Genomic DNA, 27,551 nt, shown 5'->3' with positions numbered 1-27,551 from the left:
TAGGTATTATAAAAATAATTATTTTTGCTAAAACCAGTGGCTCTAAAATACCACTTCCTGTCACATGAAGAAAATGCATAAAAATGGCTAAGATGAACTCATGTATTGAAGCCACCGGAAGAAAACTGACAATTAAGAACAAAATGCTAAAAATCATGTTATGCATTTCATGGTTGTTTTCATCTTCTATAATGTATTTTCATGACATTTAATTGTAACATATAATGTCACTTTTGGTTTGCCTATGTATCCAAAACTAGTCCAAGCATCCATTTGCAATAAATTCAAAAAAAGTACTAAAGTTGCGTATGTGAACAAATCACGGGTATGAAAATGACACTTAGCTCAAAAGATAAAATAAATAAAATAAACGAAATTATCAATTTATCCCTGACTTAACGGACATAATAGACGGGGTTAGAAAAAAGTACTCAAATGGCAAGTTTTAGAAAAGTGAAGTAGCCATTCGCAATAAATTCAAAAACGGTATTAAGATTGCGTAATTGAACAAACCACGGCATTAAAATGACAATTAACTCTAAAGATCATGGAAACACAATGGTCACTTTAAGCCTTTAACTTTAGTATATTATCCTTGTACCTGTGTTCTAAAGATCGTGGAAACATAATGGTCGGTTTAGGCCTTATAACTTTAATATACTATCCTTGTACCTGTGTTCCCTTGACTGGCTTTAGTAACTAAGAATAGGAAACCAAACATCAAAGTGTAAGGGATCATTGTTTTTTCACATAACACACCTGTTTGTAATTAAATGATGTAACGTTTTTCTTTAAGTTTCATTTTTATTCTTATTCGGACAAATATTTTGTTCTATTACAAATTTTAAGATATGGCATTTTATACGAATTAAAATGTACTACCGTAACATATGTAATGGGCGTATGTCCTTGTAGTAATGAACTTCAGATACTCTTAAAAGAAGTTAGTCTTATATTTACTTAATCTTTGACTATGTGCATTAGATTAACTAAAAATTTAAAAGGCAACTCTCATGTAGCCATGCAGGTATGAAGCTTTCATCAACTTTCTGCAAAAACGCGTAATGATTTAACCAAAAACATATATATATATATATATATAATTTATAAAAAGAGTTGGATGGTTAGATTGGTTAGAAAAGAGTCTGATGCGCATGTTAAACCCCTGATGCGCAAGCCTCTTTGCGCCCTACACATTTTGAAGTTTAACGCTCCCGCTTAGTGATGTAGCATGAGGCATTATTCGACTACACATAGTCTTATAAGACCCAAGGTCGTCTTCGAGAATTTCTTAAAGTATTGGGGCTCGAGACGAACATAAAAAGAGACTTTGAAATCACGTTTTTAATTATGTGATAAACAAATTGACAACTTTACCAATTTAGTTGCATTTCTAAATCCCAATACGAACCAAAGAAAATAATAATAATAATAAGAATAATACGTATAAAATAATAACCCATATAAAACACAAAGGATCAAATGATAATAATAATTCACTAAAATTAACCATATAAAACATAAAATGAAAGTTTTTTCAATAAAAATAAAAACGCAACCAATGGGAATAATAATAATAATAATAATAGTCACTAAAATAACCCATATAAAATATAAAAAGAAAGTTCTTTCTATAAAAATAAAAACACAACCAATGTGAATCAACCCATGACTTGACCTTTATAATTCCATAGACTAGCACTCTTTTTATTATATCAATGAGTCATTTTGTATTTTTATGTTTTCAAACAAAATTATATAAAAAAATATATAACTTTTTTAATGATTACAGGCCTCTTGAAAAAATAGCCTCGGTCCGTCAACCTCCTGGACCCTTCTTTGGGCCTGGCCTGATAACTTAGAACTTAGTTTTAAGTCTAATCAATATCTTGAGTTTCTATCCAAGCATTTTTAATAATTTATAATTGAAAAAAGTTATAATAATTTTTTTTCTTGAATGAGCAAAATGAATCCTCCAAATATGCAACTGACTAAATTCATCACATCAGGGTATACTCGTACTCGATCCGGTAAAAACCCTCACATGAGGCCGACGCCGCGAGCATTCACGCGAAGGCACGACGATGCGATAAGATAAACTCATTCAGTTTAAGGATTCAACTAGTGAACGCTACATACTCGACTAGTCTCCCACCATCTCCCGATGCCACCTAAACTAAATGATGAGTGCATAAATCAAACCTGAGTCACACGAAACACAAAATATTTCCCTTAGCATACGGAAAAAAAATTAAAAAAACTGCGGTGGCGTTCCACGTCCTAAAACCCCTCTCACACGCACACATCATGAGCGGTGTTGTAAACTCGCATTCCATTCCATATATCTGTTCAATCATTTCATACATTGTGTCGTACAAATCACTAACACTGCATTCTTGAGTTTTTTATTTAAGGGTTTGGAAAAGAAAAAATAAGAAAATTTTTCTTGTTTCATTCTTGAGTTTTTTTGTTAAAAGAAAAGAAAGAGAATGGAACGAAAAATTAAGTTTTTTTTTCCCTCCAAAACTTTCCTGTCAAATATAGCCGGATTGAAGGAAAAGTTTATATATTACTAATTTACCCATCTTTTTCTTCCTATTTAACTCAAGAATGAGGGTATAATTGTAAAGTTATAATTTTTTTTTCATATCTTTTCCTTCCTATCTAACTCAAGAATGTAATTAACACTTTCTTTTCTTTTAACTCGAGAATGTTTTTTAAGTATATAATTTATTTTCCTTTCTTCTCTTATCCAATCTTATCATTTTTTGTCTTTTATTTTAAATTCGAGAATGCAATGTAAATCAGACACCAGCAAGCACAAAGTCCTTTTCTTAATCAGTTGGCATATTTATATTTACATTCTACTATTACTATTATTGTTCCAAGGTCTCTTTTTCCCACCAATTTCTTGGTATGCTATGTTCTTCTTCACTATTCACCCTTTTTATTATCTTTAGATCCTTCAGTTGCTTTGATTATTTGAAATTTTAATCTTTTTCATAATCATTATATCATGATAAAAATCTTTACTTTTTTTTTTTTTTTGTAGAATCCAATATTATTGTCATTTTGCAAATGGGTTTATGATCTTTTTATTAAATTGATCAAAATCTTGATTTTTGTATCAATTATTATGATATTTCGGGATACAAGAAGGTTCAAAAATCACTTAAGATTCATAAAACACCATACCCACAAATCAAAATCTCATCTTTTTAATGTCATGAAGATGAATTCTTGATAATTATTGTTACCAAATAAATACCAATGAAGGAAGCCAAAGATCCTCCAACTACCATTACAGTTACCACTAGACCAAACCAATCTAAGGCTTTACCACAAAGGCTTCTTCAACTGCTTGCTTTATTTCTTCTTTTATGCATTACCATTTCTTTGTTTAGTATCTACATGATCCGTAAAACCAGTGTCATTACAACGGTAGCTTCATCGATCCCCATTTTACAACCATGTGCCCAAGAACAACCAACCGGCAGTCTTGACCGATGGATCATGCCTCGTTTGAATCTTGTCCATACAATGAGTGACAAAGAGTTGTTTTGGAGAGCTTCGTTTATGCCACAAGTGAAAAGATATCCGTTTGAAAGAGTCCCAAAGATTGCGTTTATGTTCTTGACTATTGGCCCGTTACAGTTGTCTCCTTTATGGGAAAGGTTTTTCAAGGGGCATAAACATCTTTTTTCAATATACGTTCATTCGCTTCCTTCGTATGAACCCCATTTTCCATCCACGTCTGTTTTTTACAACAGACAGATCCCAAGTAAGGTATAATACACTCATACGAAGAATTAGTGTACACTAAAGGGCATTTTAGGCATTTCACTAATAACAAAACACAATATGTTTATAAGTCAAGTTTATTAAAATTTTGTATGATTTTGCAGATAGCTGAATGGGGTCAAATGAGCATATGTGATGCGGAAAGAAGATTATTAGCGAACGCGCTTCTCGATATCTCAAATGAATATTTTGTTCTTGTATCCGAATCATGCATTCCCCTTTACAATTTCACTATAATTTATGATTACATAACTCGATCCAAATACAGTTTCATGGGTTCATTTGATGACCCGGGACCACATGGACGTGGTCGGTATGACCCAAACATGTTACCCGAAGTCAATGTCTCACAATGGAGAAAAGGTTCCCAATGGTTTCAAGTCAACCGAAAACTCGCATTGATTGTAATATCTGACATGACATATTACACAAAGTTTTTGGAGTTCTGCAGGCCCCCTTGTTATGTCGATGAACACTATTTCCAGACTCTGTTAACGATCAGGGCACCAAATCTGATAGCAAACAGGAGTTTGACTTGGGTTGACTGGTCACGAGGTGGGGCCCACCCTGCAACGTTTGGGGCAAATGATATTACAGATGTGTTCATGACTAAACTTCGTGAAGGACGTGAATGTGTTTATAATGATGAACCATCTTTGATATGTTATCTGTTTGCTAGGAAGTTTGCTCCTAGTACTTTACAACAGTTGCTCGATCTTGCACCGGAATTTATAGGGTATTGATTCGATCTTAAATCAGTATGCTTGAAGTGGTCTATTAGCTTAGAATTTTGTTAGAAAACCTAAAATTTTCAATTTTGTTAGCAAAAGCTTGAAGCTTTTTTGATAAGATTCTTGCAAAACTGAACAAAGTTTTGATTGTGGGCTTGATGCTTGTTTTTTGACTGATATAATGGCAGACTGTATATTAAACTTTCAAAAATATCTTTTGATGTTTGAAACATATATACATAGTGATGTAAAACAAGGCGTATATAACACGTATCATTTACCAAATTAAGTATAGCTCGCGGTGAATATCTGACCGATTGCTTCAAGAGGAGAAACACGCCAACTTTCTACATGTTTAACAATCTGTCATGTGAAAAGGTTACTTATATCAACTTATGAAGCATTCAATGCAAATAATAATAATATTATTTATTCAGTTTGACTTACTCTAAACCGCTTGTCCAAATCATAGACCGTATTCCCATCGATACAAATAAGAGGCCTCCAAGGTAGTTTAAGATACGTCCTGCACATTCGACTTCCAGTTATCCTAAATGAACTTCAAATTGTGTTGAATAATGTTAATCTTAAAATGGAATACAAACCTTAATCTCCATGAAGCCTTCACAGACTCTGTTTCACCATTCGGAACCTGCGTTCCACCACATCAATGAAAACAAGATTTCATCAAACACCAAAAAAAAACATAATCTTTAATAAATGAAATACAATTTAAACAAAAAACAAGACCTTTGTAATGTTTTTCAATGAGATAGATGGATCGTCAAAGAACGGTACAAGCAATTTCAAGTTGCGAGAGTACAATTCTCTACCTACAAGTCCACAATATCAAGATTGTGAAATAATTTAAGAAAAACAGATTTAAGTTCTTTTACCACTGAATCTAATGGTCGGATCTTCAAATACACAATCTTCTGCATAAATTCCAGATGTAAAATTTCCTACGATCAACAAAGAAACGCCAAAGTTCAACATTATGTAATTACAAAAACTCATAATAAGCCGCAATTCAATCATAACATATGAACTATAAACAAATGCAACAAGGTTACCTACCGGTAACAAAATAAGCATTGTCATAATCTTCCTTCAATACAATCATAATATCATCTATACAAGTAAAAGATGTTTCATATTTCTCATCAGGTAGCACTTCATATAACCTGCAACAATGAGAAAACTGTTGGAAAATTGGATCGAGCGACCCAAGGAACACGGTATTTTTGTGGTAACTCCACACGACTCTTTCAATATTATTAACTCAAACATAAACTTGAACCAAGACATTACAATACCCTATCAATCTATTTATACAAGACTAGAAACCTAAACCAACAACACATTTAAACTTATCCTAATAAAAAATAGACTTTAAACAATTAAATAAACTTAAATCGCCAACTCAACCTCAAACACTAATCCTTTAAACTTTATCAAGATTAAGCCTTCAAAAAATCAACCCCTACAACTAGGGCTATTCACGAGTCGAACCAAACCAAGGAAGGCTTGCTCGTTGCTTGGCTCATTTACAACCGCACCGAACGGCTGAAATTCGAACCGAGTGAATAACGAAACGAGCAAAAATGAATCAAGCATTTTTCGATCGAATATCGAGCGATTTCGAGCATTATTTATTTCTTTTTCACTTTAAAATTTTCAATAAGAACAAGTTTGAAGACTGTACATAATATATTTTATAAACGAGTTAGTAGTTTTTAGATAAACGTGTAATAGGTCGTATATTTTTAGGAGAAATAAGCTTGAAGTGTAAACAAACTTCGTTATTCTGAAAACTTGAGTCGAACTAATGAAACTATAAAATTGACTAACTAGGAACAATTTAAAAGGGTTTAAAATTTTATATACTTATATTTTATATGTGTTGTCTATATATTTATATATTTGTTCATATATAATTATATATAAAATAAATTAAAGATATTCGAACTACCTACAACCTCTTAGAAACCAAAATAGGAGTGCTTACTGGTTGTTGTTGAAGGAAGAGAAGAGCCTTAGGATCTCTGTAGCTCCACTGACAACAAATTTCAAGACTTGGGGCGTATCTTTTGTGTTTGAACATCGAATACGATTACAAAACCTCTGCAAATTTTTTCAGTGGAAATTAATAATAATAAATTATTATATATGAAGATGAAGATAGAAAGCAATATACCTGATGTGGTTGAGTATGACTATGGTGTAATGGCAACCGCACATTCAAGTAGATGGCTCCCGCCATCGTCTCTCTCGGAGGACTCTTATTATCTCTCTCTCTCTCTAAATAAATAACTGTATTCATTCATTCCAGACCACACATTTAATTAGGTGAATTGAAATATGTTTTTAAAATTAAATCCGGCAAAAAAGTCAAAGGAAAGAGAATAAAGACGTACGTGGTTACACTAACTTTTAAGTCCGTTACACATGTGTAAAATGTCGGCTCGATGTGTAAAAAATTCCGTAATTTTTTTACGTGTATGTAACTTACATATATTACGCATGTGTAAAAAAAATTCAAAAAAAAAAATCGTTACACTGAGTTCTTTCGAGTTCTTAAAACTTAAAGGGGTTCTCATTTAAAATCTCCCCATATATATATTATATATTTTATATATTAAATTAATTTTTAATAGAACTGACGGGATGTTAACGGTTTATACTAATTTTGAGTCTTTGATCCCTAACGAAATCAGTGAACCCTAAATCGCTCTCGTCTCCATTTATTTTGAACTGCTCTTTTTCGGTTGACAACTATTTATGCTATAATAATAAACATGTAAAAGGACAGTAACAACCCTAAGTTAACGTTGAATTTAAATCTAATTAACAAATTAGACGAAATTGGCAACGGTTGGAAAACATCGAGTATCTAATTGCGATAAAAAAATATTTTTGGATGAAATTCGCAAATGTGACCCAACTTCAGGGACGATTTTGTCATTGTAATCATATAATAAAGAAATAGTGAAAAGACATGTATACCACTGACTTAACAATTGAATTTAACGGGGTTAGTGATTTGGATGTAATTGACAAGAATTGGAAAACGTGGATGGTCCATATACAAAGATCAACTTTTTGGACTAAATTCGCATTATTTACCAAACCACAAGGACGAAAATGACACTTTACTCTTTATAATTTTTTTGTATTTTTTATTTTCTCTATTTTTCATAATAAATACAATTTCAAACTTGTTATTGATATACAACATTTTAGTGTGTAGATTGTATTTATAGTGCCATAACTTGAATTATAAAAATCAACACATCCCTATCATCAAGCTTGCGTTATTTAGTTGACTAATTATTTTCTAAATTCTAACAAAAGTTTGTAGACTTAATCCAAGTATCCATCCAAGGGTGCTAGCTGCCATATACATAAAAAAAACCAGGAGTCCAAGACATCCCACTCCAAACCACTTGCCACCTTATGGCTGCCATCGGTCAACAACATCAGAAATCTCCACCACTATCGCCGCCACCGGAGTTCAACAACCACCACTATCTCCTTTCCAACCACTTCAAATTCCTACTTCAAACTCCTAAAGTGGTTAAGATCATCTTTGCTATGGTGGCACTTTCATGCTTGCTTTTGTATCACTCCTCTCCCTTGGTACGATTTCCGGTCTACTATAACCCGTTTTCCGCCACAAAACACCAGCCTAATTCAGTAAGTATTTTGCGTTTCTATACCAAGTTATAAAGCCATTAGGTTTTTTTATTTTTTAGTTTCATCAAGTCATTTTAATCCAGATTATCCAAAACTATTATATCACTTATTTTTCTCTATTTCACTTCATCTCACCCAAAGAAAATGGTTTAATTCTTTTAACTCCATCTCACCCCTGTTAATTGTTAATTTAAAATATTATTCTTTGTCTTTTAACCCGTGAAAAACATAATCCATAACCCCCTTTAACGAGTATAACACAAATGAGAAATTGTTTAATCCATATTCAAGGTGTCATATCATTTTAATTTATGTTGTGTTTAGAGTATACTATATACCCATGACCTTAGTTTACAAATTCAAAATGTTAAATCTAAAAGTAATGGATGAAACTCTAACAAACATATGGCATTTTAATAGATTAATAAACAAAATTTCCATAATTGATCCGGTTCGAAAACTCTGTTGTCTCACCGGTTTACTGATCGGACTGGTTTCCTGCCAGATAACGTCACAATATTTTAATTTGTCTATATGTATAACTAGTTTACTAAGAAGATATGAAACTGTTTTATCATTTGATGTGGTGTTTATCGTTTAATGTTGCTGTTTATAATGTAAACTAGTAACTTAATATAAACTTACTAGTAAAATAAGAAGATAAAATTCTAACACCAAATATTATATCAATTCAGTCGAGGTGTTTACACTTTGAAATGTGATAAAAGTCATGTGGCTAATTTCTTCATGTTCCTAGTGGCAAAACTAAAGTCATTATATAGATTTTTATTTTTTTGTCAAAAATGATACAATTCTAGAAGACAATATATATCTTGAAAGAGAAAAATATAAATGAATATACGACTCAAATGTACAAGTAGTGTCAAACACGAGTTTACCTTTTCTTAAAATGTCACAGTCTCATTAAAATATCACTCTAATCTTACTATAATCATATTAATTAACAAAAACGACGTGTCAACAAGAGGACAATACGTTAAGGGGGGGGGGGGGGGGGGCATATTCAATTTAATATATGTTTATTACATATTTATAACGGCCAATGAATTTTATACATGAACTATTGACTAATTCCCCCACATCGGGTTTCAATCCAGGGAAACCCTCATTTAAGGTCAACGCCCCTGAACACTCATTCTAAGGCACGACTATGTGGTGAGATAAAAACTATTCAGTTCAAGGATCCAACTAGTTAACGTCACTTGCTCGCCTAACCTCCCAGTAGTTCCCAGTGTCGTGGAAACTAAGTGATGGGAGCAAAAATCAAACTTGTATCATATAGAACACCAAATCTCTCCTTTACTACCCTATCACTGGCTCATTAGCATGTTTATTACATCTAGTTATAAGACTTTACTGTTTATAATATTTATCCATGTTCTAGAACGGGGCAATGTGTCCTATAGTTTATGTTTGTGCCTAAGCATCATTTTTTAACGATTTATACATCAGACCGAATTTCAACTTATGTATCTGTATGCTATTTTTCTTTCTCTAAATATTATTTAGTACTTTGATCTGGTTATAAAAACATTGATATTAATACGGGGGTCGGCTCAATGTTTCCGGAGGCCTAAGGCGAGATTTAAAATCGAGGCCTTCTTCTATTAAGGTGTAAGCAATTAAGAAAATGCAAATTGTTCTAACTTCTAATTTATATAAAAGAATTCATATGTCACCTCGCAAACTCTCTAATGAAATTAAACCTTAGTGATTAGCATCAGTAGTCCTTACAAACAAGAACCCACGAGATTAGCCATTGGAGTAATCAATGGTCTTTTGGGACATTTGTCATATGTTTTCTTTAAATAATACTATAATATTTGTAAAGAAAAACCCATCAAAAATCCAACAAGAAAATCATTAAGCTTTTGAAATAGAAGAAATAACACACAAAAGATCATCAAAAACCATAAAAAAAATCTATATCAACTTTTCAAATCAACTACACTTTAATCAACAAACAAAATCATATTCTACACAAATACCACACAAACAAGCAAAAAAAAAAGAAAAGGAAAGAAAATAAAGCAAGCAAACAAGCACCCAAACTATGTGCATTTCATGTTCATTAACCATTGAATTACTTGGATTACGAAAAACAGAAGACCGAATTAACTCCAAAACACAATCAAGTTTGAATGGTCAACTAGAAAAATGGTAACATTGGAATGGAGAATTCTATTATGGAAACTACACATATACAATAATTGATGGAACATGAATAGCCCTATAAATTTGGGCATAATCTAAGGAGTAATTATAAAAAAATGTGACCCTAAAAACCTGGAGGCCCAAAGTTAATGGTTTATTTGGCTGGGGCTAGAGCCGGGAATACCATGAGTGAAGTACATATACACATATTAACTTTGTTTTGGATTCTTTTTGTGCGGAGAAGAAAGTTAATGAACTAAAGAGCATATTAAAAGATGCCGCAACAGATAACAAGACGATTATAATAACTACTATAAATGATGCTTGGGCGGAACCAAACTCCATGTTTGATCTTCTTCTTGAAAGCTTTAAAATCGGGAATGACACCCGAAGATTTCTGAAGCACTTAGTTGTTGTAGCTTTGGACCATAAGGCATACATTCGTTGCTTGGCATTACATCCTCATTGTTACAATCTTAGTACCCACGGAGTCGACTTTTCTGAAGAGGCCTATTTTATGGCACCTGATTATTTGAAAATGATGTGGCAAAGAATTGATTTCCTACGTACTGTTCTTGATTTAGGGTATAACTTCATCTTTACGGTACTACTTTCTCTTTCATCCAATATTTATATGTACTATTCTATTTACATGGTTCTCAACATAATATTGGTTCTGAAATAAGCGCAACACTTTTATTTTGATATTAAAGGACGCAGACATAATGTGGTTTAGGGATCCATTTCCGCATTTTCATAAGGATGGTGATTTCCAAATTGCTTGCGATTACTTTAGAGGGAACCCGATTGACCTAAATAATTTGCCAAATGGTGGTTACACGTATGTAAAGTCAAATAATAAGACGATCAAATTTTACAAATTTTGGTTCGATTCGCGGTTAACTTATCCAGGTTTACATGACCAAGATGTGTTCAACAGGATCAAGTTTGATCCTTTCATTCATGACAACGGGCTACAAATCCGATTTCTTGATACGGCTTTCTTTGGTGGATTTTGTGAGCCAAGTAGAGATTTCAACAAGGTGTGCACCATGCATGCAAATTGTTGTGTTGGGTTGGAAAATAAGGTTCATGATATAAGAATCATGCTCCAAGATTGGCGAAAATACACGCAGTTGCTCGGTAATCAAACTACCATGGTTAGATCATCAGTTAATTCGTGGACGATTCCTCAGTCATGCAGGTATAGTGCATTATTAGTGTGTACATGCTACATATATGCAGCTTTTAGTTTATTTTTATTCTCATTTTATCATTACTTAATTGGTGAAGACTCAAGAGCATAAAAGGTTGTGTTACATTTGATTGTTTGTATCTAAATAACAATCAAAATAACAAACTTTCTGATAGGGGTGAGAAAAAAGTTGATTAATCGAGTCAAAACCGAATTAACCGACAAAACCTATATAACTAACGACTTGTTTTGCCTTTCTCAGGTTCGGTTATATCCTGTTCTCAAACGAATGGGACTGCACCAAACTTGCTTGAATGTTTTTTATTGGATTTATAACACAAATTCATTTTTCTGGGCCAAAAGTTTTATGTCAAAATTAATTAATAGGTGTTTAACGAAAAATTAGTCTAAAAGTTTAGGGCTAAAATTTTATTATTTTGAGCTATTTCTGTGGTCATACTCAAAACATGTTAAGATTAAATATAAAACCAAAATTGACCCATGAGAAATCAAACTCCTACATAAAACCCGGTACCGACAGTTCGATTTTAGTTCGGTTTGAACTCAAAATGAACCCAAATTGATGTATGTGTATCCTTGATTTTATATATTTTCTTGAGAAAATTACTGTTTGCATCCCAGTGGTTTTAGGGCGGAGGCACAATGAGTCCCCGAATTTTTTTTTGAACTGGTTGAGTCCCTGTGGTTTCAAAAATGAACCATTTGAGTCCATGTGGTTTCAGAAACGAACAATTTGAGTCGCTGTGATTTCAGTAAAATGAAAGTTTACCCTGAAAGTTAAGTAACGGCAGGGACTCAAATGGTTCATTTTTGAAACTATAGGGACTCAATCAGTTCAAAAAAATTTTTGAGGACTTATTGTGTCTCCGCCTTAAAACCACAGAGACACAAACAGTAATTTTCTTTTTCTTCGTTTATGTTAGGGGGGGATGGTATGTGTACCTTTAGTTGGGTTGCAAAAATAAAGAAAAATTATGCGAGTAACCAAGTTATTTGACTTAAAATAAAACTGACATGTTAATCAATTGTTTGAATTGATATTTAATATTCCTTATTATTATGTCAAAACTGATTACTTTGGCTCCTTTTGTTACACGTAAAGATCTAATAATCTGTGGGTATTTTTAGGGGCTCTTTCCAAAGGCCTCGTGCTCCCAATAAGAAAGACGATAACGGAAGTAAGAGTTGATCAATGATCTTGTGAATGGAATGGTGAAAACTGAAAAGTATGTTGATCTTGCAAATTAAACCAGCATTAATTGTATCATAAATGTAGAGATAATCGAAAACACACTCAAATAATTGTACAAAGCCATTGTGGCCTCTTAGGCTCTTACTTTATTTTTACTTTGCTAAGTTAATTGTTACATTTTTAATATATGTTGTCTTATTTTCGTGTTTATCTTGATTGGTTTTTGGAGTAACCTTTGGCCTGCCAACCCGTAACTAGAGCTGTTCACGAGCCGGGTCGAACCGAGCGAAGGCTTGCTCGTTGCTTGGGTTGTTTACAATCGAACTGAACGGTTGAAATTCGAACCGAGCAAAAAAACGAAACGAGCCAAAATCAAATCGAGTATTTTTCGATCGAACATCGAGCGATTTTGAGCATTTTTTATTTCTTTTTCATTTTAAAATTTTCAATAAGAAACGGGGTTTTCTTTATAACTGCGCGCCAAGTGTTCGATGAAATGTCTTTTTAAGTTTTAGTATCGTTTTGTCATATTTTATGACAACTCATTCCTCTACTTTTAACGGCTCATGGCCGTGTCCGTTCCGTGCGTTTCATTGTTGTTCGAATGGTGGAGCGGGAAATAAGGGGATTTCTCGTTTGATCTCTCATCTCAAGAGTGTGCACCTTACTAAAGAAGAACGTAAAAGTGTGTTGCGGGAGGTGATCTCTACAGACCATGGCTTGTTTTTGAAAGTGGATGAAACATTGAAGGTGTTGGATCAATGGTTGTGTGGGGATTGCATGAACCTTCAGAGCTTGAAACGTGCTTGTCATCACCCTGATGGCATTGTGAAGTTTAATGATCATGCAATTAACTCGGATACTCACATTATTGGGATTTCGAAACCTTTTATCAAGGGCCCCAAGACAACTGTTCATGAGTCCTTCGTGTTGGATGTCTCCCTCCTTGATCGTGTACTTAAGGCACCTATCGTTACCGTCAAGAGTATCCCTCATAGTTGTCGGATGGCCTTTTCGCAAGCTTTGAAAACAACACTCTATAAAGTGGTTGCTCAACCAGATTCTGTTGATGCGTGGGTTAGGTTGTTACTTCTTCCTCGTTGCACTTTACAGGTGTTCAGACCCAAAAATAGGCACGAAAGCAGGTCCGGGAATAGGAAAGCCATGCAACATCATTCAATAATGAGTTCTTTAGCCACATGGGGGAAAGTTGACGGTATTACCATGTTAATTAAAAATCTGTTAAATGGTTCTGGTTTGAGGTCCTTAGGCCAAGGTGACATGGATATTCAAAAGGAGGGGGATCTTGTCAACAATAACGTTAAACAGTGTCTTCGAAAAGTTGCGGATGGTCACTTTACTGCTGCAGTAAAGGTGTTATGCTCATCTAGTGTTGCACCTTACAATTCTGATACCATAAAGGCTTTAGAAGCTAAACACCCGTACAAGAAGCCGCCGGCTATGCCGAACATGACTTATTCCGAGCCTCCTCTTGTGGCAGAGGTTGATAGTGTCCTTGGTTGCATTAAATTGTTTCCCAAAGGAACTTCGTGTGGGAGGGACGGTTTGAGAGTGCAACATATTTTGGATGCTCTTTGTGGAGAAGGGTCGGCTATTGCCACTGACCTCATATGTGCTATCACTGCAGTGGTTAATTTATGGTTAGGAGGAAGATGTCCGTCTACTTTGGCAGAGTTTGTCGCGTCTGCTCCTCTTACACCGCTTTTAAAACCCGACAACGGGATCCGACCTATTGCAGTGGGTACTATATGGAGGCGTTTGGTTTCTAAGGTAGCTATGAAAGTGGTTGGCAAAGAAATGACCAAATACCTTAATGATTTCCAGTTTGGGGTTGGTGTGTCGGGTGGTACGGAGGCCATATTACATAGCGCCAACAGGGTATTGAGTGAGCGCCACATTGATGGGTCTCTTGCAATGCTTACAGTTGATTTTTCTAATGCATTTAATATGGTGGATAGATCAGCTTTACTTCATGAGGTAAGGATCAGATGCCCTTCTATTTCCTTGTGGGTGGAATTTTTATATGGGCAGCCATCAAGACTATATCTTGGGGATGATAATATTTGGTCCACCACAGGGGTTCAACAAGGAGACCCATTGGGACCACTCCTTTTTTCCTTGGTTTTACACCCCCTTGTGCATCAGATTCGAGACAATTGTAAGCTTCTTCTTCATGCCTGGTATCTTGATGATGGGACAGTCATTGGAGATTCAATGAAGGTGGCTAAAGTGCTGGATATCATTAAAGTGACGGGTCCAACTTTGGGTCTTGAACTGAATATTAAGAAAACTGAGCTATTTTGGCCTTCTTGTGATGGTACGAAGTCTCGTGACGGTTTATTCCCTGCTGACATCGGGAGACCATTATTAGGGGTGAAGCTTCTTGGGGGAGCTGTTAGTAAAGACACCGGGTTTATTAAGGGTTTGGCAAAGAAGAGAGCTACTAATGCTGTTGATTTGATGCGTCTTCTCCCAAAACTTGGTGACCCGCAGAGTGAGTTACTTTTGCTTCGATCATGTATGAGTATTGCTAAACTTTTCTTCGGTTTGAGAACATGCCAACCTGTACACATGATGGAGGCAGCGGTGTTTTTTGACAAGGGATTGCTGAGGCGATCGAGGACATTGTAGTTTGTGGAGGTCCTTTCTTTGGAGACCTCCAATGGCGACTTGCTTCCTTAACCATTAAGAATGGGGGTTTGGGGTTGTATTCGGCAGTAGAGGCTTCCTCTTATGCGTTTGTGGCCTCGAGAGCCCAATCGGGTGCTTCAAGATCACATTTTGCGAGACAGTGGTATATGTGGGATGGATTCTGATTATTCTTGTGCTCTGGCTTGTCTTCGTGATATGATTCCAAGCTTCAATTTTAGCAGTTTCTCTAACAAAGAGACCGCCCCCTCTAAAGCCCAGCATGCATTGGCGAACACTCTTTTTAGTAAAATTGTTCACGACATGGAGTCACACTTTAACATGACAACCAGACAAAAAGCCATTTTTGAGTGTCTACAAGCACCACATGCTCAAGATTTTCTTCTTGCTGTCCCTATAGATGGGTTAGGCCAGCATATGTCTCCAGTGGAGTATCGAAGTACCCTTAAGTATCGTCTTATGATTCCTCTATTTTCGGTTGATGAGATATGTCCTGTTTGTCGTAAAGCGTGTTTAGACTCATATGGGGAGCACGCGGTGCACTGTAAAGAGCTCCCGGGTTCAAGTACCGACACGATCTGGTTAGGGATGTGCTCTTTGATATATTCAGGCGAGCTGGAATTTCTGTTAAGAAAGAAGCACCTGTGAATTTCCTGACTGACCCGTCGGAGGGAAGATCATCTCTTCGACCGGCTGACATTTTGGTGTTTGGATGGATAGGAGGGAAACACGTGTGTGTGGATTTAACAGGGATTTCTCCTTTGGTGGGCTTAGGGAGTAGTGGTTTCGCGGTTGGTCAAGCCGCATTAAAAGCTGCTTCAGGTAAGGTGGCAAAACATGAAAAGACGTGTCTTAACAACCAACATGTATTTATTCCTTTTGCTTTTGACACTTTTGGTTTCCTCGCGCCTGAAGCTGTGGAGCTACTTAACCGTGTTCAGCGGGTCATGCATAGTAATGTTATGACTCCAAGATCAGCAAATATAGTTTTTAAAAGATTGGGTTTTGCAATTCAAAAGGGGTAGCGGCGCAGCGTGTTGCCCGCTTGCCTTCTGTTTCGATGTAATCCAATAAACAATCATATATTATGAAAATATTGTAGAATGTTATGTTATGTGTACATAAATAAACAAGAAAAAGAAAATGCGATTACATAATGGATGAAGTGACGTTCCTGAAGAGATATTCCGGAAGGAATTTGCCTCGGTGTTGACCACCACAGGTTAACTGAATACACGAACTTATTATTATCATGTAAATTACCATGACATTATATATATGATATAAAAGTTAAATCACACATTAAAAAAATTGGGAAATTAGATTTTAATAATTCAAACTTGACATGATGGTCGGGATTAATCTCAGCTTAGAAAATGTTTAGACACAATCCTAACTTTGAACATGTTTTTCTCCAGTAATCTCATACTAGCTGAAAGTTAACCCTGTTAGTTTTTGATTATATGCACCGCTTATGTGGCAAAAGTATTGATTTTTTTTGTCACATGCATCAAAAGCAGTCCGCATTATCAAAAAAAGAAAAAGGGATTAGCTTTCAATTATATGAGATTTCAAAGTCAAGATTGTCTACAAATATTTTCTAAGTCAAAATTAATCCCAACTTATTGGTTAAAATTGGGATTATTAAAATCCCATTACCCAAAAACATACAGGTTTCTTGTTTCAAATTCATCTTGAACAATGTTTTGAACCGTGAGATATCACTTTCATATTAAAGTGTTTCATGTGTGCACCAAATCAATAATCGGACATGATCAAATAATGGTTTTCTACAAATCACGATAAGTTCTTTTCTATGGAAAAACGAAGTTTAGAAATCATGTCTTAAACAAACTATACGATTCCTTTATATATGTGGGAAGAGGCGCAATAAAAAGTTGCAACTTTTCAATGGTTGACAGTTATGAAAGTGGGAACCAAAAATGAAAACTTCATCACTTTAGAAACAACTCAATAGTAGTAGCTAAGTTGCCACTAATCACCCAGTTGCAACTTGCGACTAAGGCCTAGGGGTGTTGTTCATAATTTGATTCGAATTCGAAACATTCGAAATTCGGTTCGACTCGATTTGTATTCGAGTATAGTAATCGAATACGAATTTATGATTTATTATTCGATTCGATTCGAAATTCGAATTCAAAATAACATACACACACATATATATACATATACATACATACATATATATATAATTTTTGGTTTGGTCAAGTCCATAAATAATAAATATCCATTACAAAATATTTAAACCCTATAGGCGCTATAGCATATATTATTGTTTTTATCCCATACTATTTGTATTTTAATTTTGAACTTACTATTCGCATGGCATTGTAGCAACTTTAAACTAATATTTGTGTTCTTTACAACTATAATTTTGGTTTTTGAAAATTTTAACATGGGTGAACTTGAATCAAATCGAATTTATTTGAAATCGGTCTGTATTCGATTCGAATTCGAGTTTCAAATACGAATTGAATCGAATTTCGAATATGGTATACAATATGAATACGAATTCGAATCGAATAGTTCAACTTTTATTCGAATACGAATACGAATATGAATACTAGCAAAAAAATAAATTATTCGGATTATTCGATTCGATTAACTTGAAAATTTGTTATTCGATTAAATAAGCACCCATACTAAGGCCTATTTTGTCGCTGCTCCTCATTTTACCACGATTATATGAAATTGATATTCAATTACAACTAATGATTAGTTATAACGTGTCACTATTTGTTTCCATACAAGTTTCATATATCCATGTAATTCTGAAAGGCCCATGTCAGGGATGTTGCCCCTTGGATCCAATTGGAAAGCAACCCCGACCGCCAACAGAGATCCCCCCAACCAACACACACACAAAGAACCATGGAAGTTTCATGGTGCTCTAAACCATAAAAATCTTGATCTAAGTGTATACTCCACTCCAATAATTCGTATAATATTTTATGCTTTCTTATCTTTTATGCAAATTTCGATTATTCAAGCAACTTGATTAAATGTAACCTTTTCATCATTCATCGTGTAGGTTTATAAAAATAAAGTAAATCTAGAACCTTTGCTTAGGTGTAAACGAGCTAAACCAAGCCCAAACTCGTCTAAATTCAAGCTCAACTTATGAGTAATTTATCAAGCTTAAGCTTGGCCTAGGCTCGTTTTTTATTTTAGGTATATTGGTTTTAATGATCCCAACTATTACCTGCTGGTCCCAACTAATGAATTGGCTACTAATGATCCCAACTTTTAAATTATTTGTTCCTAATGGTCCGCGACCAACAGAATCTTAACGTCGTTAGTTTCAGGTCGCCGGAAAAACGGTTTTGGCCGGAAAACTCAATTTTTCCCCGAAAACTCAACATTTGCGTCCCAAACATCTTGGTAGCTTCATATCGGACCTTTATGAACCCTTTTCTAATAAAAGCCCCAATTATTGAGGTCGTTGGAAACCTTAGAACCATTGTCGAAATCGGTTGATGGTGCTCAAGTGGTGGTAGTTGGTTAGCGGTGAGTCAATTGGCGGTGGTAGCGGTGTTCATGTGGTGTTTTCCGGCAATAAATTTGAATTTTCCAGTCAAAAACGTTTTCCCGGCGACCTGAAACTAATGGCGTTAGGATTCTGTTAGTCGCGGATCATTAGGAACAAATACTTTAAAAGTTGAGACCATCACTAGCCAATTCATTAGTTGGAATCAGTACTGACCAAAAGACAATAGTTGGTACCATTAAAAACCAATATACCTTTATTTTATTGATCAACTATTTTACTTATATTTTACACTTATCTATTTGTATATATTTTAATTATAATTTTTTTTCATATAACAATATATATATTATATCTTTTAATATAATATTTTTATAACAAGTAAACAATTACATAAATTATATTGATTACTAATTACATATTAAAAAAGTAATATATAATAGGCCTTTAAGACGACTCGAACTCAACAAGTCAAGCTTGACAAAGAAACAAACAACCAGGCTTGAGCTCATCCAAGCTCTACTCGATTCAAGTTTTTAACAACCCCGTCTTAAGTAGCTCACAAACCGTCTGTAGATTATTATTTGCTATAAACAGCAACCTATGTCAATAAACAAAAAGGGAAAATCGAAAACTATAGCTATAGCCGAGGTAATAATAATAATAATAATAATAATAATAAAGAGGCGCGCGTAAACAGTTATAAACTTTACGCGTCACTGTTCGTACCTTTTTCCGCCACTCCAATTACTTGTCTACGCGTTAACCGTTCCATTGATTCTCCCAAATCAAAACCTTCGATGGAAGCCATACGAAGGCAAGCCAGCAAACTCAGAGAACAAGTAGCCAAACAGCAGCAGGTATAGTCTATATTATATTAATAAACCCTAACTTTTTATATTATTAATCACTTCCGATTTATTTATATTTATTTACCCTTGCTTGCCCTAGACTAGATGGTTTCACTATGTATTGGTGATTGATAAGTAGTTACTTTTTGTTTAATTTGTAAAATTTGAAGAAACAGACTGGTTGACTTTTGGTCAACAACTGAACTATCAATTGGAATTTAGGTCAACTCCATGTGAAATTAAATATTGTCTACTTGTTCTTGTTACTGGCATCATAACTGTTCTCAATATAGACACATACATGTTGTGTTTTTGGAGGCTTGGGTACTGCAAAAGTGCCGAGTTGCTCGCCGGCTACTCGAGCTCGGATGATTGAAAAGCTCGAAATGAGCCAAGCTCGGATCGATTAAATGCTCGAAACAAGCCGAGCTCGAGCCTCAAATAAAGCTCGTTTAGTTATTGAACCCGAACTCAAACTTCGTGTATTTTTAAGTTTTTTCTCTTTTAGACTAATATTAATTTTACATTGCAAAACCAAGCTTGAGCCGAGCTTTAGCTCGTTTAAGGTGCTAGACGAGCTCAAGCTGAGCTAAGGCTTGTTAAAGGTTTTTTTTTTTCAAAAAATATAAAAATAGTTAAAAACGTATATAAATTAATAAATAGATAATAAACTAGTCGATCCGAGGTTGAAAAAACAACTCACGAGCCGAGCTCGAGCTCGAGCTTGAGATCTCGTAAGTCAAAACAGGTCGAGCTCGGCTTGGCTTGGCTCGGCTCATTTGCACCCCTGGCTTGGGTCTCGGTTACTTGAAGGCATGTTTTATTGGGTATTTGGAATAATGAAGATTGAAGACATGGGAAGTTTTGGGCCGACCTTATATCTCTTTATTAATGCACGTTTATATTTTCGTGCGTGTAACCCTAGTTTAGTCTCTATTTAAACATATCTTGTACTTGTAATTTGTCATCACCAGAGCAGTGAGCAACAACAATATATTCTGGTTAACCACATAAATCCTCGTGTTCTTATTTTTCTGTAGTTTGTTTGTGTGCGTTTGCAACTCGATCTTAACAATTCATACTGTATGTAAAATTGTGATAAGTGGAACTATTCTTGTATGCAGGCTGTATTAAGTCGACTTGGTAAAGATGCTGAAATATTTGATGAACATGAACTTCAATCTCATCAGAAACTTCAAGATCTTTATAATTCTACAAGGGCAACTAAGGTATGCTTAATGTTCCTATTTGAAGGTTTTAGCTTGTTTTATTCTTTCCTTATGGTGTAACAATGAAGAACCAATGTATTTCTTTACATTTCAGCATTTCCAAAAGGACATTGTTCGTGCGGTTGAAGGGTTTATTTCAATAGGCAAAAAGCAAAAACAAATAGGTATGCTTTTCAGGATTCATTGGCTCTTTAATTTTTTAGAAATGAAATATAGATGGTTTACTTTGGCATGTTTTAGATAAAAGGTTTGCTGATGATTGTTGCAAATACGGGACTGAAAATGCAAGCACTGGTTTTCCAATTGTAAAAGCTGCTTTAGAACTCGGCACTTCACGTAATTCTATTGAAGATAAAAGGGAAACTATGCTTGAGACACTTAACCACCAGGTAGCTTTGTTTTTGTGTTTGACAGTGTTTTATAACTTTATATGCTCTTTATACATGTCTTGTTATAATGAGCTGATTTGTTTAGCTTCTGATCTTTATTCAAATGCTTACTAACCTTGTTTTAGGTATCCGAGCCACTAAAAGCATCAATAAGATCAGCTTCATTGGAAGATGCTCGCCACCTTGCACGCAGCTGTGGTAGACTCCGCCAAGAAGTTGAGACTCAGGTATGCTTTAGTTCCTGATGTGTGTGTGCATTTGTACGCATGCGTGTCAGTGTTGTTTAATTGAGATAAACTTTTTGTTTAGCAAATGGAAGTATTAAGGCGCCAAACGAAGGTCAAAGATCCGACTCCTGAGAGCGCGTTAAAACTTAAAAACATGGAAACGCGGTTAAGTGAGCTCAGATCTTCAATGGCCACACTTCAGAAAGAAGCAATATCTGCTATGTTATCAGTAGAGGAACAGCAGCAACAAATAACTTTCCAGAAACTTCTTACGATAGTAATAGACTGTCGATGGTTCTGTATTTGTTTACGATAAATAGTAGTATGTAGATGGTTAAAGTATAAAAGTTTGTTCATATTTGTAGGTGGATGCCGAACGGTCTTATCACCGTGATGTTTTGTCTATTCTAGAGGAGTTACATGCTGAGGTCAGCATTATGTACCAAATCTATACATTGTTAGCTCGAACTGGATGCTTTATAAATTACAACAGATTTTGCTAACATTTTTTTATTGGTGTTAGATGATTTTGGCAATGCAAATGCAAGAATCATCTCAAACTGCTACAAAGAAAGATATTGTTGTTCCATCTGGCGAAGTCAGTGTACACAATGAAAATAAAGATTATGACTATTTTATTGGAAAGGTAAAGGCTGAGTAGTATTTAACTAGTTCTAACTGTTTATAGTAAATTCGGTTGATTTGTTTTAATTCATTCTAATTCTTTTGTGTTATTAGGTGATTCATCCATTTGATGCTCAAGCAGATGGTGAGCTGAGCTTAAATGTTGATGATTATATTATAGTTCGTCAGGTAATAGGTCAAAACGGGTCATTTTTAATATGGATCAGGATCAGAAAGGGCCGGTCGGGTTGACCCACAGACATCTTATCTTCCGTCTATGATAAATAACTAATTCCTTGAATAACAATAATAATATTATATTTGGATTTGTGTGTGATAGGTGTCTTCTAATGGATGGTCTGAAGGTGAATGCAATGGAAAGATTGGGTGGTTTCCATCTGCTTATATAGAAAGGCAAGAAATTCAGAAAACTAAGTAATTAGTGTCTGTATATGCGAGCGACTATATATCCGACTGATGTATGAGTTGTATAAATGTGATTATTTGTATACCTGTATATTGGAGCGATAAACAATCTTTGTATGATATATATAATATATATCATACACATGTACAATAGTTGTATTCAGTTTTTTAATTCGCCTTAGATTTGAAGTCACCGGAAAATGGTCAGACCTTCTGACCGGAATTATTAGGATTTTTCTTGGCCAGTGTTTGAAGTAGAATCATGCAGAGTATGATGCCTCTATGGTTTTGGCTAGTTTAGGATCTTTGATTATTAAGTATGTAAGTTCTATTTTCTTTTTGCCCTGTAACTTTCATTATAAACGGTTATTTATTTACTTTAAAATAAGTTTAATAATCTATAATAACTTATTTTAGTAAATAAATAAAGCGATGTTACAAGAGAAATCTGACGAAGAGAATCTCAAAAACAAGAAGAGTTCGTTTCAATATCTGATGCTATTTTGATTCAGTTATTTGCAACCACTTTAGTTATGTTGGTTAGCAAACGTACCATGACAATTCATTTCAATAATCGTTTGTTTTTATGTTAAACTAAAAAGGGTAATCAGAAAATAATAACGAGCAATCGCATATATTTTATTCGCGTCACCTAATTTTAAAAACTTTTAATATTTTAATAAAAGAATTTTTACATATATCGTCTTCCTAACTTCAATTATTACATATATTCCCAAAGCTAAACATTTATTTACACATTTGCCCTTCTTATATACAATTACCCTTTTACCCTTTTCAATTCACAATACCCTAATGAAAAAACCAAACATCTGACAGAAACAACGGCATTGGCTTCCATTCATTCGCGTTCCATCGCTCAGTAACTTACAAACATCGGCGGCTTCCATTCTTCCGGCGTTGGATAGCAGTAACGTCCAAAAGTCGGATTTTTTCTGTCGATTTTTTGTCTAGTATGTCTACTTTTCCTGACGATTTTTTATGGAGACTACAAGTCCTAGTTGATCTTGTTATAATCTGCATATGTCCGTCTTAAAACCGACTCGGTTTGAGTTTAATTTGGGATATATGTAATTGTTACTATTAAAATAGGATATATGTAAATTAGTTCATTAAGGCTAAAATGATCATTTAGTAAGCTAATTTTAATTAAATGGAGGAGATATGCAATATATATGGTTTAGAAAAAAGAAATATGTAATTAAATGTTTAGCATTAAGGAAATATGTAATAAGGAAAATTAGGGAAAGGATATACGCAAATGCCCCTTTAATAAAATTAGCATTGTTTTTAATAAAGATGCGAGTAAATGAAAAATATTCATTCACCGTGATGTTAAATGTATAGAAAGAAAAAATGGAAAGTGTACGGCATATAGATATAGTTACTTTTTATTGAAAACTGGTTTTCCTACCCGGCGCGTTGTGCCGGGGCAGCTGGCACCCAACGTTGAAACATGGACGTCGGTAAAATCCAAGCGTTACGATGATGAATCGATACGAATTCGGTCGGTATCAATTGCGCTCGTTATGATATAGACACCATTGGTAAAATTTGAGCGTTAAAACCCGAACTATTACTTCGTCAAACATTAACATATAAGAGAACAAAATATTTAAGACGATATTATTTGGTTAGCAAACCCGGGCGGTGATAAAACCCAATCCTTGTGGTCCCAAGCATTGAAGCAGTAACTTGACACGAATTCAGTCGGTTGTGATTACATACGTTAACGACACCAAAACTAAAAAACGAAATAAATAAATGAGGTGGACCAACGACCAATTTGGGGGGGGGGGGGAGGTCGGTCAGTAAACTTGCGCATTAGTATAACCCAAGCGTTGTCGGTCATGGGCTTTAAATAAGGCCGCGAGTCTGGTGAACTCCGTCGGCATTTTTCAAGATTGTTATGGTACAGGAACTAAAACAATACCAAAAAAAATTAGCGTTTGTCGGTTTCCATTACATTTATTGTGGTAACTGAACTAAAATCAAAATTTATCGACTAATACGGTGCCGCCAGGCCACTTGCGACACCAAAGTTCTTCTTTGTATTATAGTAATAACAATAATAAATCACGTGTGTGGTTGATAGTCAAAGCTTGATAAAAATAATATGTGGCTCTTATTCAAACCCTGAAATTACTAGTACAAAGAAATCTTAGTTTTTGTAACGGGTCTACCATCCCACGTGATTTTTCAAAAGATCGTTTTAAAAGAGCGTGACATACTTGAATGGCAACCGCGAAGTAATCCTAGCAAACGTGTCAACCAAGTAACCAACCGCCGCATACGCACGCGATGAGGTCACATCATTTCGCCGACGTTCTCCGCTTATAATAAACCTTGCAATTCATATCATTTCCCTCTTCAATTCTATTCTATCTCTCTTTCAAATATGTTACGGTTAAGATGCAATGCCTGCAACAAATAATTCACCGATGAAAACACTCGAAAGATCCATTACAAGTCTGAATGGCACCGCTACAACCTCAAACGCAAGGTAGCGGTTAATGAACACAAACAATGCTTTATTTGTTTTGGTTTACCATGAATGGTTGGTGTCAACAGTTTGGTCCGGCTACCAAGTTTGTGTTGGCATTTTTCTTTTAAAATTCATATTCATATATATCAATTCGCATATGTTTTTGTTTTATAATTGATAATTTTGCGTAAATCTGTATGATGAGATTAGAAAAGTCATGCCTTTAATGGACAAACGTAAACAAACAAATAAATATTAACAAAACAAAACGGATGTAAATTAAACACCTTATCGAAAGTTCAACAACACAATTGAACAAACATGACCTTTGTTTGTGTTTGTTCATTTAGTTAATCGAACGAAACTCCTTGTTCATGTTTGTTTATTGGTTAAACGAACAAACATAAACGAACGTTAGGTTTGTTTACAGCCCTAGATATTCTCATTTGATATGTATAATTAGGGGTGACAAATGTGACACATGGGTTGTAATAAAATGTATATAATGGGTCAAACTAAAAAAAGAAAAAGATTGAAACGGGTTTACATTTCTTGAGTGTTTTTTTTATGGAACGAGAAAAACGGATAGTTTTTTTTTACTTTTTTAGTTTTTTATTTATATTTCGAGTTATGATTTTTTAATTATTTTTTTTGAATTTTTTAATGAGTGGTTTTTGAAATGGGTCAAAATAGGTTGAGATTTCAGAAACCCTCACTAAAATATTAAAAAAAAAAAATGTCAACCCGTTTTGACCCGTTTCAATTGTTTTTTTTTTTAGTTTGACCCATTCCCCATTGTATATATTTTATTATAACCCATTCAACCTAATGAGTCACATTTGCCACCCCTACGTATAATTATTGATGTTGATTGTTGAAATATCAGATTGTAGGGGTTCCAGGAGTGACAGAAGCACTCTTCTTAGCCCGACAATCCGCACTAGCCAAAGAGACAAGTAAGCTAAGCGAGCCATATATGCTGTATACATGTGGCCTGTGTGGCAAAGGATACAGAAGTTCAAATGCTTATGCTCAGCATCTGAAATCTAAGGCTCATACTACATTGGCCTCTGATAGTAATGATCAAAATGAGAGCACTGCAATAATAAAGCCACTTCCACATAAACTTTACCAACATGAAGACTATGGAAGTGATGAATGGGAAGAGGTTGACCAAGATGTTGACTTGTCATCTTTGAATCATATGGAGATGGATGGATCATCCTCTGATGTGGATACTGATGAAGATGAAGATGAGATGGATCCGACCTCTTGTTTTATGTGCGACAAAGAGCATAAAACTATTGAAAGCTGCATGATTCATATGCGCAAAAGTCATGGTTTCTTTATACCTGATGTTGAGTATTTGAAAGATGCAGGTGGCCTTTTTAACTTATCTTGGACTTAAGGCAAGACACTTACAAGTTACAACCTTTATGTCATTGAAATATTAATCGCATTTTGTAATTTGGAATCTGAAGCTTTACTGTGATGATCTTTTACAGGTGAAACGCGATTACATGTGTTTGTATTGCAACAATTCCCAACCTTTCCACAGTTTAGAAGCGGTTAGGAAACACATGGCGGCAAAAGGTCATTGCAGAGTGCACTATGGCGATGATGATGATGATGGAGAAGAAGGTGAACTAGATGAATTTTATGATTATAGCAGCAGGTATTAAAGGATTAAACTATATGTTATTAAATTTCTCATTTTATTATCTTGCAATTCAATGAATGTAATTTTGTGATTATTGACTTAATTTTTTCTTGTAATATTAGTTATGTTGATGGAAATGGGACGCAGCTCGTTACTGCTGATATCAGCGGTGACAGCATAGAGCTTGGAATTGGTGGGTCTGAACTTGTTATTACTAGATTAACTGATGATGGAATATCTACAAAAGCAAATGGTTCTCGGGAATATTTGCGTTATTATCGTCAAAGACCACGCCCGTCTTCAAATAGGATTGCGGTTACTGCCTTGCTAGCTGCTAGGTAAACCTTAGTATCCTGCATTTTTTGTGTTAATTGTTTTTAAGCAAAGATGAATTATATTTTAATTTATGTTCTGTTTTTGGTTTGAAGTTGTAATAGTGAATGTATATGTGTGAGTGCAGGTATAGGAGCATGGGCTTGAAACAGTGCAGTCAAAGGAGAACATGGTGAGAATGAAGGTGATGAAGCAGATGAACAGGTCAGGGATCGAGGTGATGCGATCCAAGATAGGCGTGAAGAGTAATGTCATTCGTAATCTTCCAAAGAATGTTACACATTAAGTCTTTAATATTTACAAGCTAGGGATGTCTAGTA

General features: G+C 34.7%; 4 protein-coding genes and 1 pseudogene across 5 annotated transcripts; 4 read left to right on the top strand and 1 right to left on the bottom strand.

The window, feature by feature from the left end:
- The first annotated feature begins 3,255 nt into the window (after window positions 1–3,255).
- Window positions 3,256–4,569, top strand: LOC143598744 (glycosyltransferase BC10-like). The gene is made up of 2 exons (XM_077076885.1): window positions 3,256–3,786; window positions 3,906–4,569. Exons 1-2 carry the CDS (start codon window positions 3,271–3,273, stop codon window positions 4,542–4,544), a joined length of 1,155 nt encoding a protein of 384 aa, XP_076933000.1. The 5' UTR covers window positions 3,256–3,270; the 3' UTR covers window positions 4,545–4,569.
- Window positions 4,570–4,817: 248 nt separating this feature from the next.
- Window positions 4,818–6,795, bottom strand: LOC143598738 (uncharacterized). Its single transcript, XM_077076881.1, has 8 exons — window positions 6,730–6,795; window positions 6,541–6,668; window positions 5,610–5,716; window positions 5,429–5,494; window positions 5,283–5,365; window positions 5,138–5,184; window positions 4,980–5,058; window positions 4,818–4,895 (listed from the first exon to the last, which is right to left on the bottom strand). The coding sequence occupies exons 1-8, from the start codon at window positions 6,793–6,795 to the stop codon at window positions 4,818–4,820; spliced, it is 654 nt and encodes a 217-aa protein (XP_076932996.1).
- Window positions 6,796–7,801: 1,006 nt separating this feature from the next.
- LOC143598742 (uncharacterized protein At4g15970-like) lies at window positions 7,802–12,808 on the top strand. Its single transcript, XM_077076884.1, has 4 exons — window positions 7,802–8,241; window positions 10,652–11,007; window positions 11,117–11,607; window positions 12,748–12,808. The coding sequence occupies exons 1-4, from the start codon at window positions 7,989–7,991 to the stop codon at window positions 12,806–12,808; spliced, it is 1,161 nt and encodes a 386-aa protein (XP_076932999.1). The 5' UTR covers window positions 7,802–7,988.
- A 6,981-nt stretch (window positions 12,809–19,789) lies between these two features.
- Window positions 19,790–22,769, top strand: LOC143598746 (SH3 domain-containing protein 1-like). Its single transcript, XM_077076887.1, has 10 exons — window positions 19,790–19,849; window positions 20,965–21,069; window positions 21,164–21,233; window positions 21,310–21,458; window positions 21,584–21,685; window positions 21,768–21,962; window positions 22,051–22,113; window positions 22,209–22,331; window positions 22,424–22,498; window positions 22,650–22,769. Exons 1-10 carry the CDS (start codon window positions 19,790–19,792, stop codon window positions 22,746–22,748), a joined length of 1,041 nt encoding a protein of 346 aa, XP_076933002.1. The 3' UTR covers window positions 22,749–22,769.
- A 2,382-nt stretch (window positions 22,770–25,151) lies between these two features.
- LOC143598747 (cytoplasmic 60S subunit biogenesis factor REI1 homolog 2-like) lies at window positions 25,152–27,517 on the top strand (annotated as a pseudogene). The gene is made up of 5 exons (XR_013147166.1): window positions 25,152–25,256; window positions 26,125–26,647; window positions 26,744–26,913; window positions 27,021–27,236; window positions 27,359–27,517. The product of XR_013147166.1 is annotated as a cytoplasmic 60S subunit biogenesis factor REI1 homolog 2-like (transcript).
- The last annotated feature ends 34 nt before the right edge of the window (window positions 27,518–27,551 follow it).

Source organism: Bidens hawaiensis, unplaced genomic scaffold (assembly GCF_021521415.1).
Source record: "Bidens hawaiensis isolate Kalapana, Puna unplaced genomic scaffold, B.hawaiensis_p1.1 tig00050778_1, whole genome shotgun sequence".
Classification (NCBI taxonomy): domain Eukaryota; kingdom Viridiplantae; phylum Streptophyta; class Magnoliopsida; order Asterales; family Asteraceae; genus Bidens; species Bidens hawaiensis.
The sequence above is the reverse complement of the archived record's forward strand: the minus strand, read 5'-3'. Positions and strand labels throughout refer to the sequence as shown.

Bases quoted from the DNA above. Each gene is read 5' to 3' on its own strand.
- LOC143598742 (XM_077076884.1), top strand. From the start codon at position 7,989: ATGGCTGCCATCGGTCAACAACATCAGAAATCTCCACCACTATCGCCG. The intron at 8,242-10,651 runs GTTTCTATACCA...CGGAGAAGAAAG, and splicing joins TAATTCAGTAAGTATTTTGC to TTAATGAACTAAAGAGCATA. The intron at 11,008-11,116 runs GTACTACTTTCT...TTGATATTAAAG, and splicing joins GGTATAACTTCATCTTTACG to GACGCAGACATAATGTGGTT.
- LOC143598746 (XM_077076887.1), top strand. From the start codon at position 19,790: ATGGAAGCCATACGAAGGCAAGCCAGCAAACTCAGAGAACAAGTAGCC. The intron at 21,234-21,309 runs GTATGCTTTTCA...GGCATGTTTTAG, and splicing joins CAAAAAGCAAAAACAAATAG to ATAAAAGGTTTGCTGATGAT. The intron at 22,499-22,649 runs GTAATAGGTCAA...TGTGTGTGATAG, and splicing joins ATTATATTATAGTTCGTCAG to GTGTCTTCTAATGGATGGTC.
- LOC143598744 (XM_077076885.1), top strand. From the start codon at position 3,271: ATGAAGGAAGCCAAAGATCCTCCAACTACCATTACAGTTACCACTAGA. The intron at 3,787-3,905 runs GTATAATACACT...ATGATTTTGCAG, and splicing joins ACAGACAGATCCCAAGTAAG to ATAGCTGAATGGGGTCAAAT.
- LOC143598738 (XM_077076881.1), bottom strand. From the start codon at position 6,795: ATGGCGGGAGCCATCTACTTGAATGTGCGGTTGCCATTACACCATAGT. The intron at 6,669-6,729 runs GTATATTGCTTT...AATTTCCACTGA, and splicing joins GTCATACTCAACCACATCAG to AAAAATTTGCAGAGGTTTTG. The intron at 5,495-5,609 runs GTAGGTAACCTT...TGTTGATCGTAG, and splicing joins CAATGCTTATTTTGTTACCG to GAAATTTTACATCTGGAATT.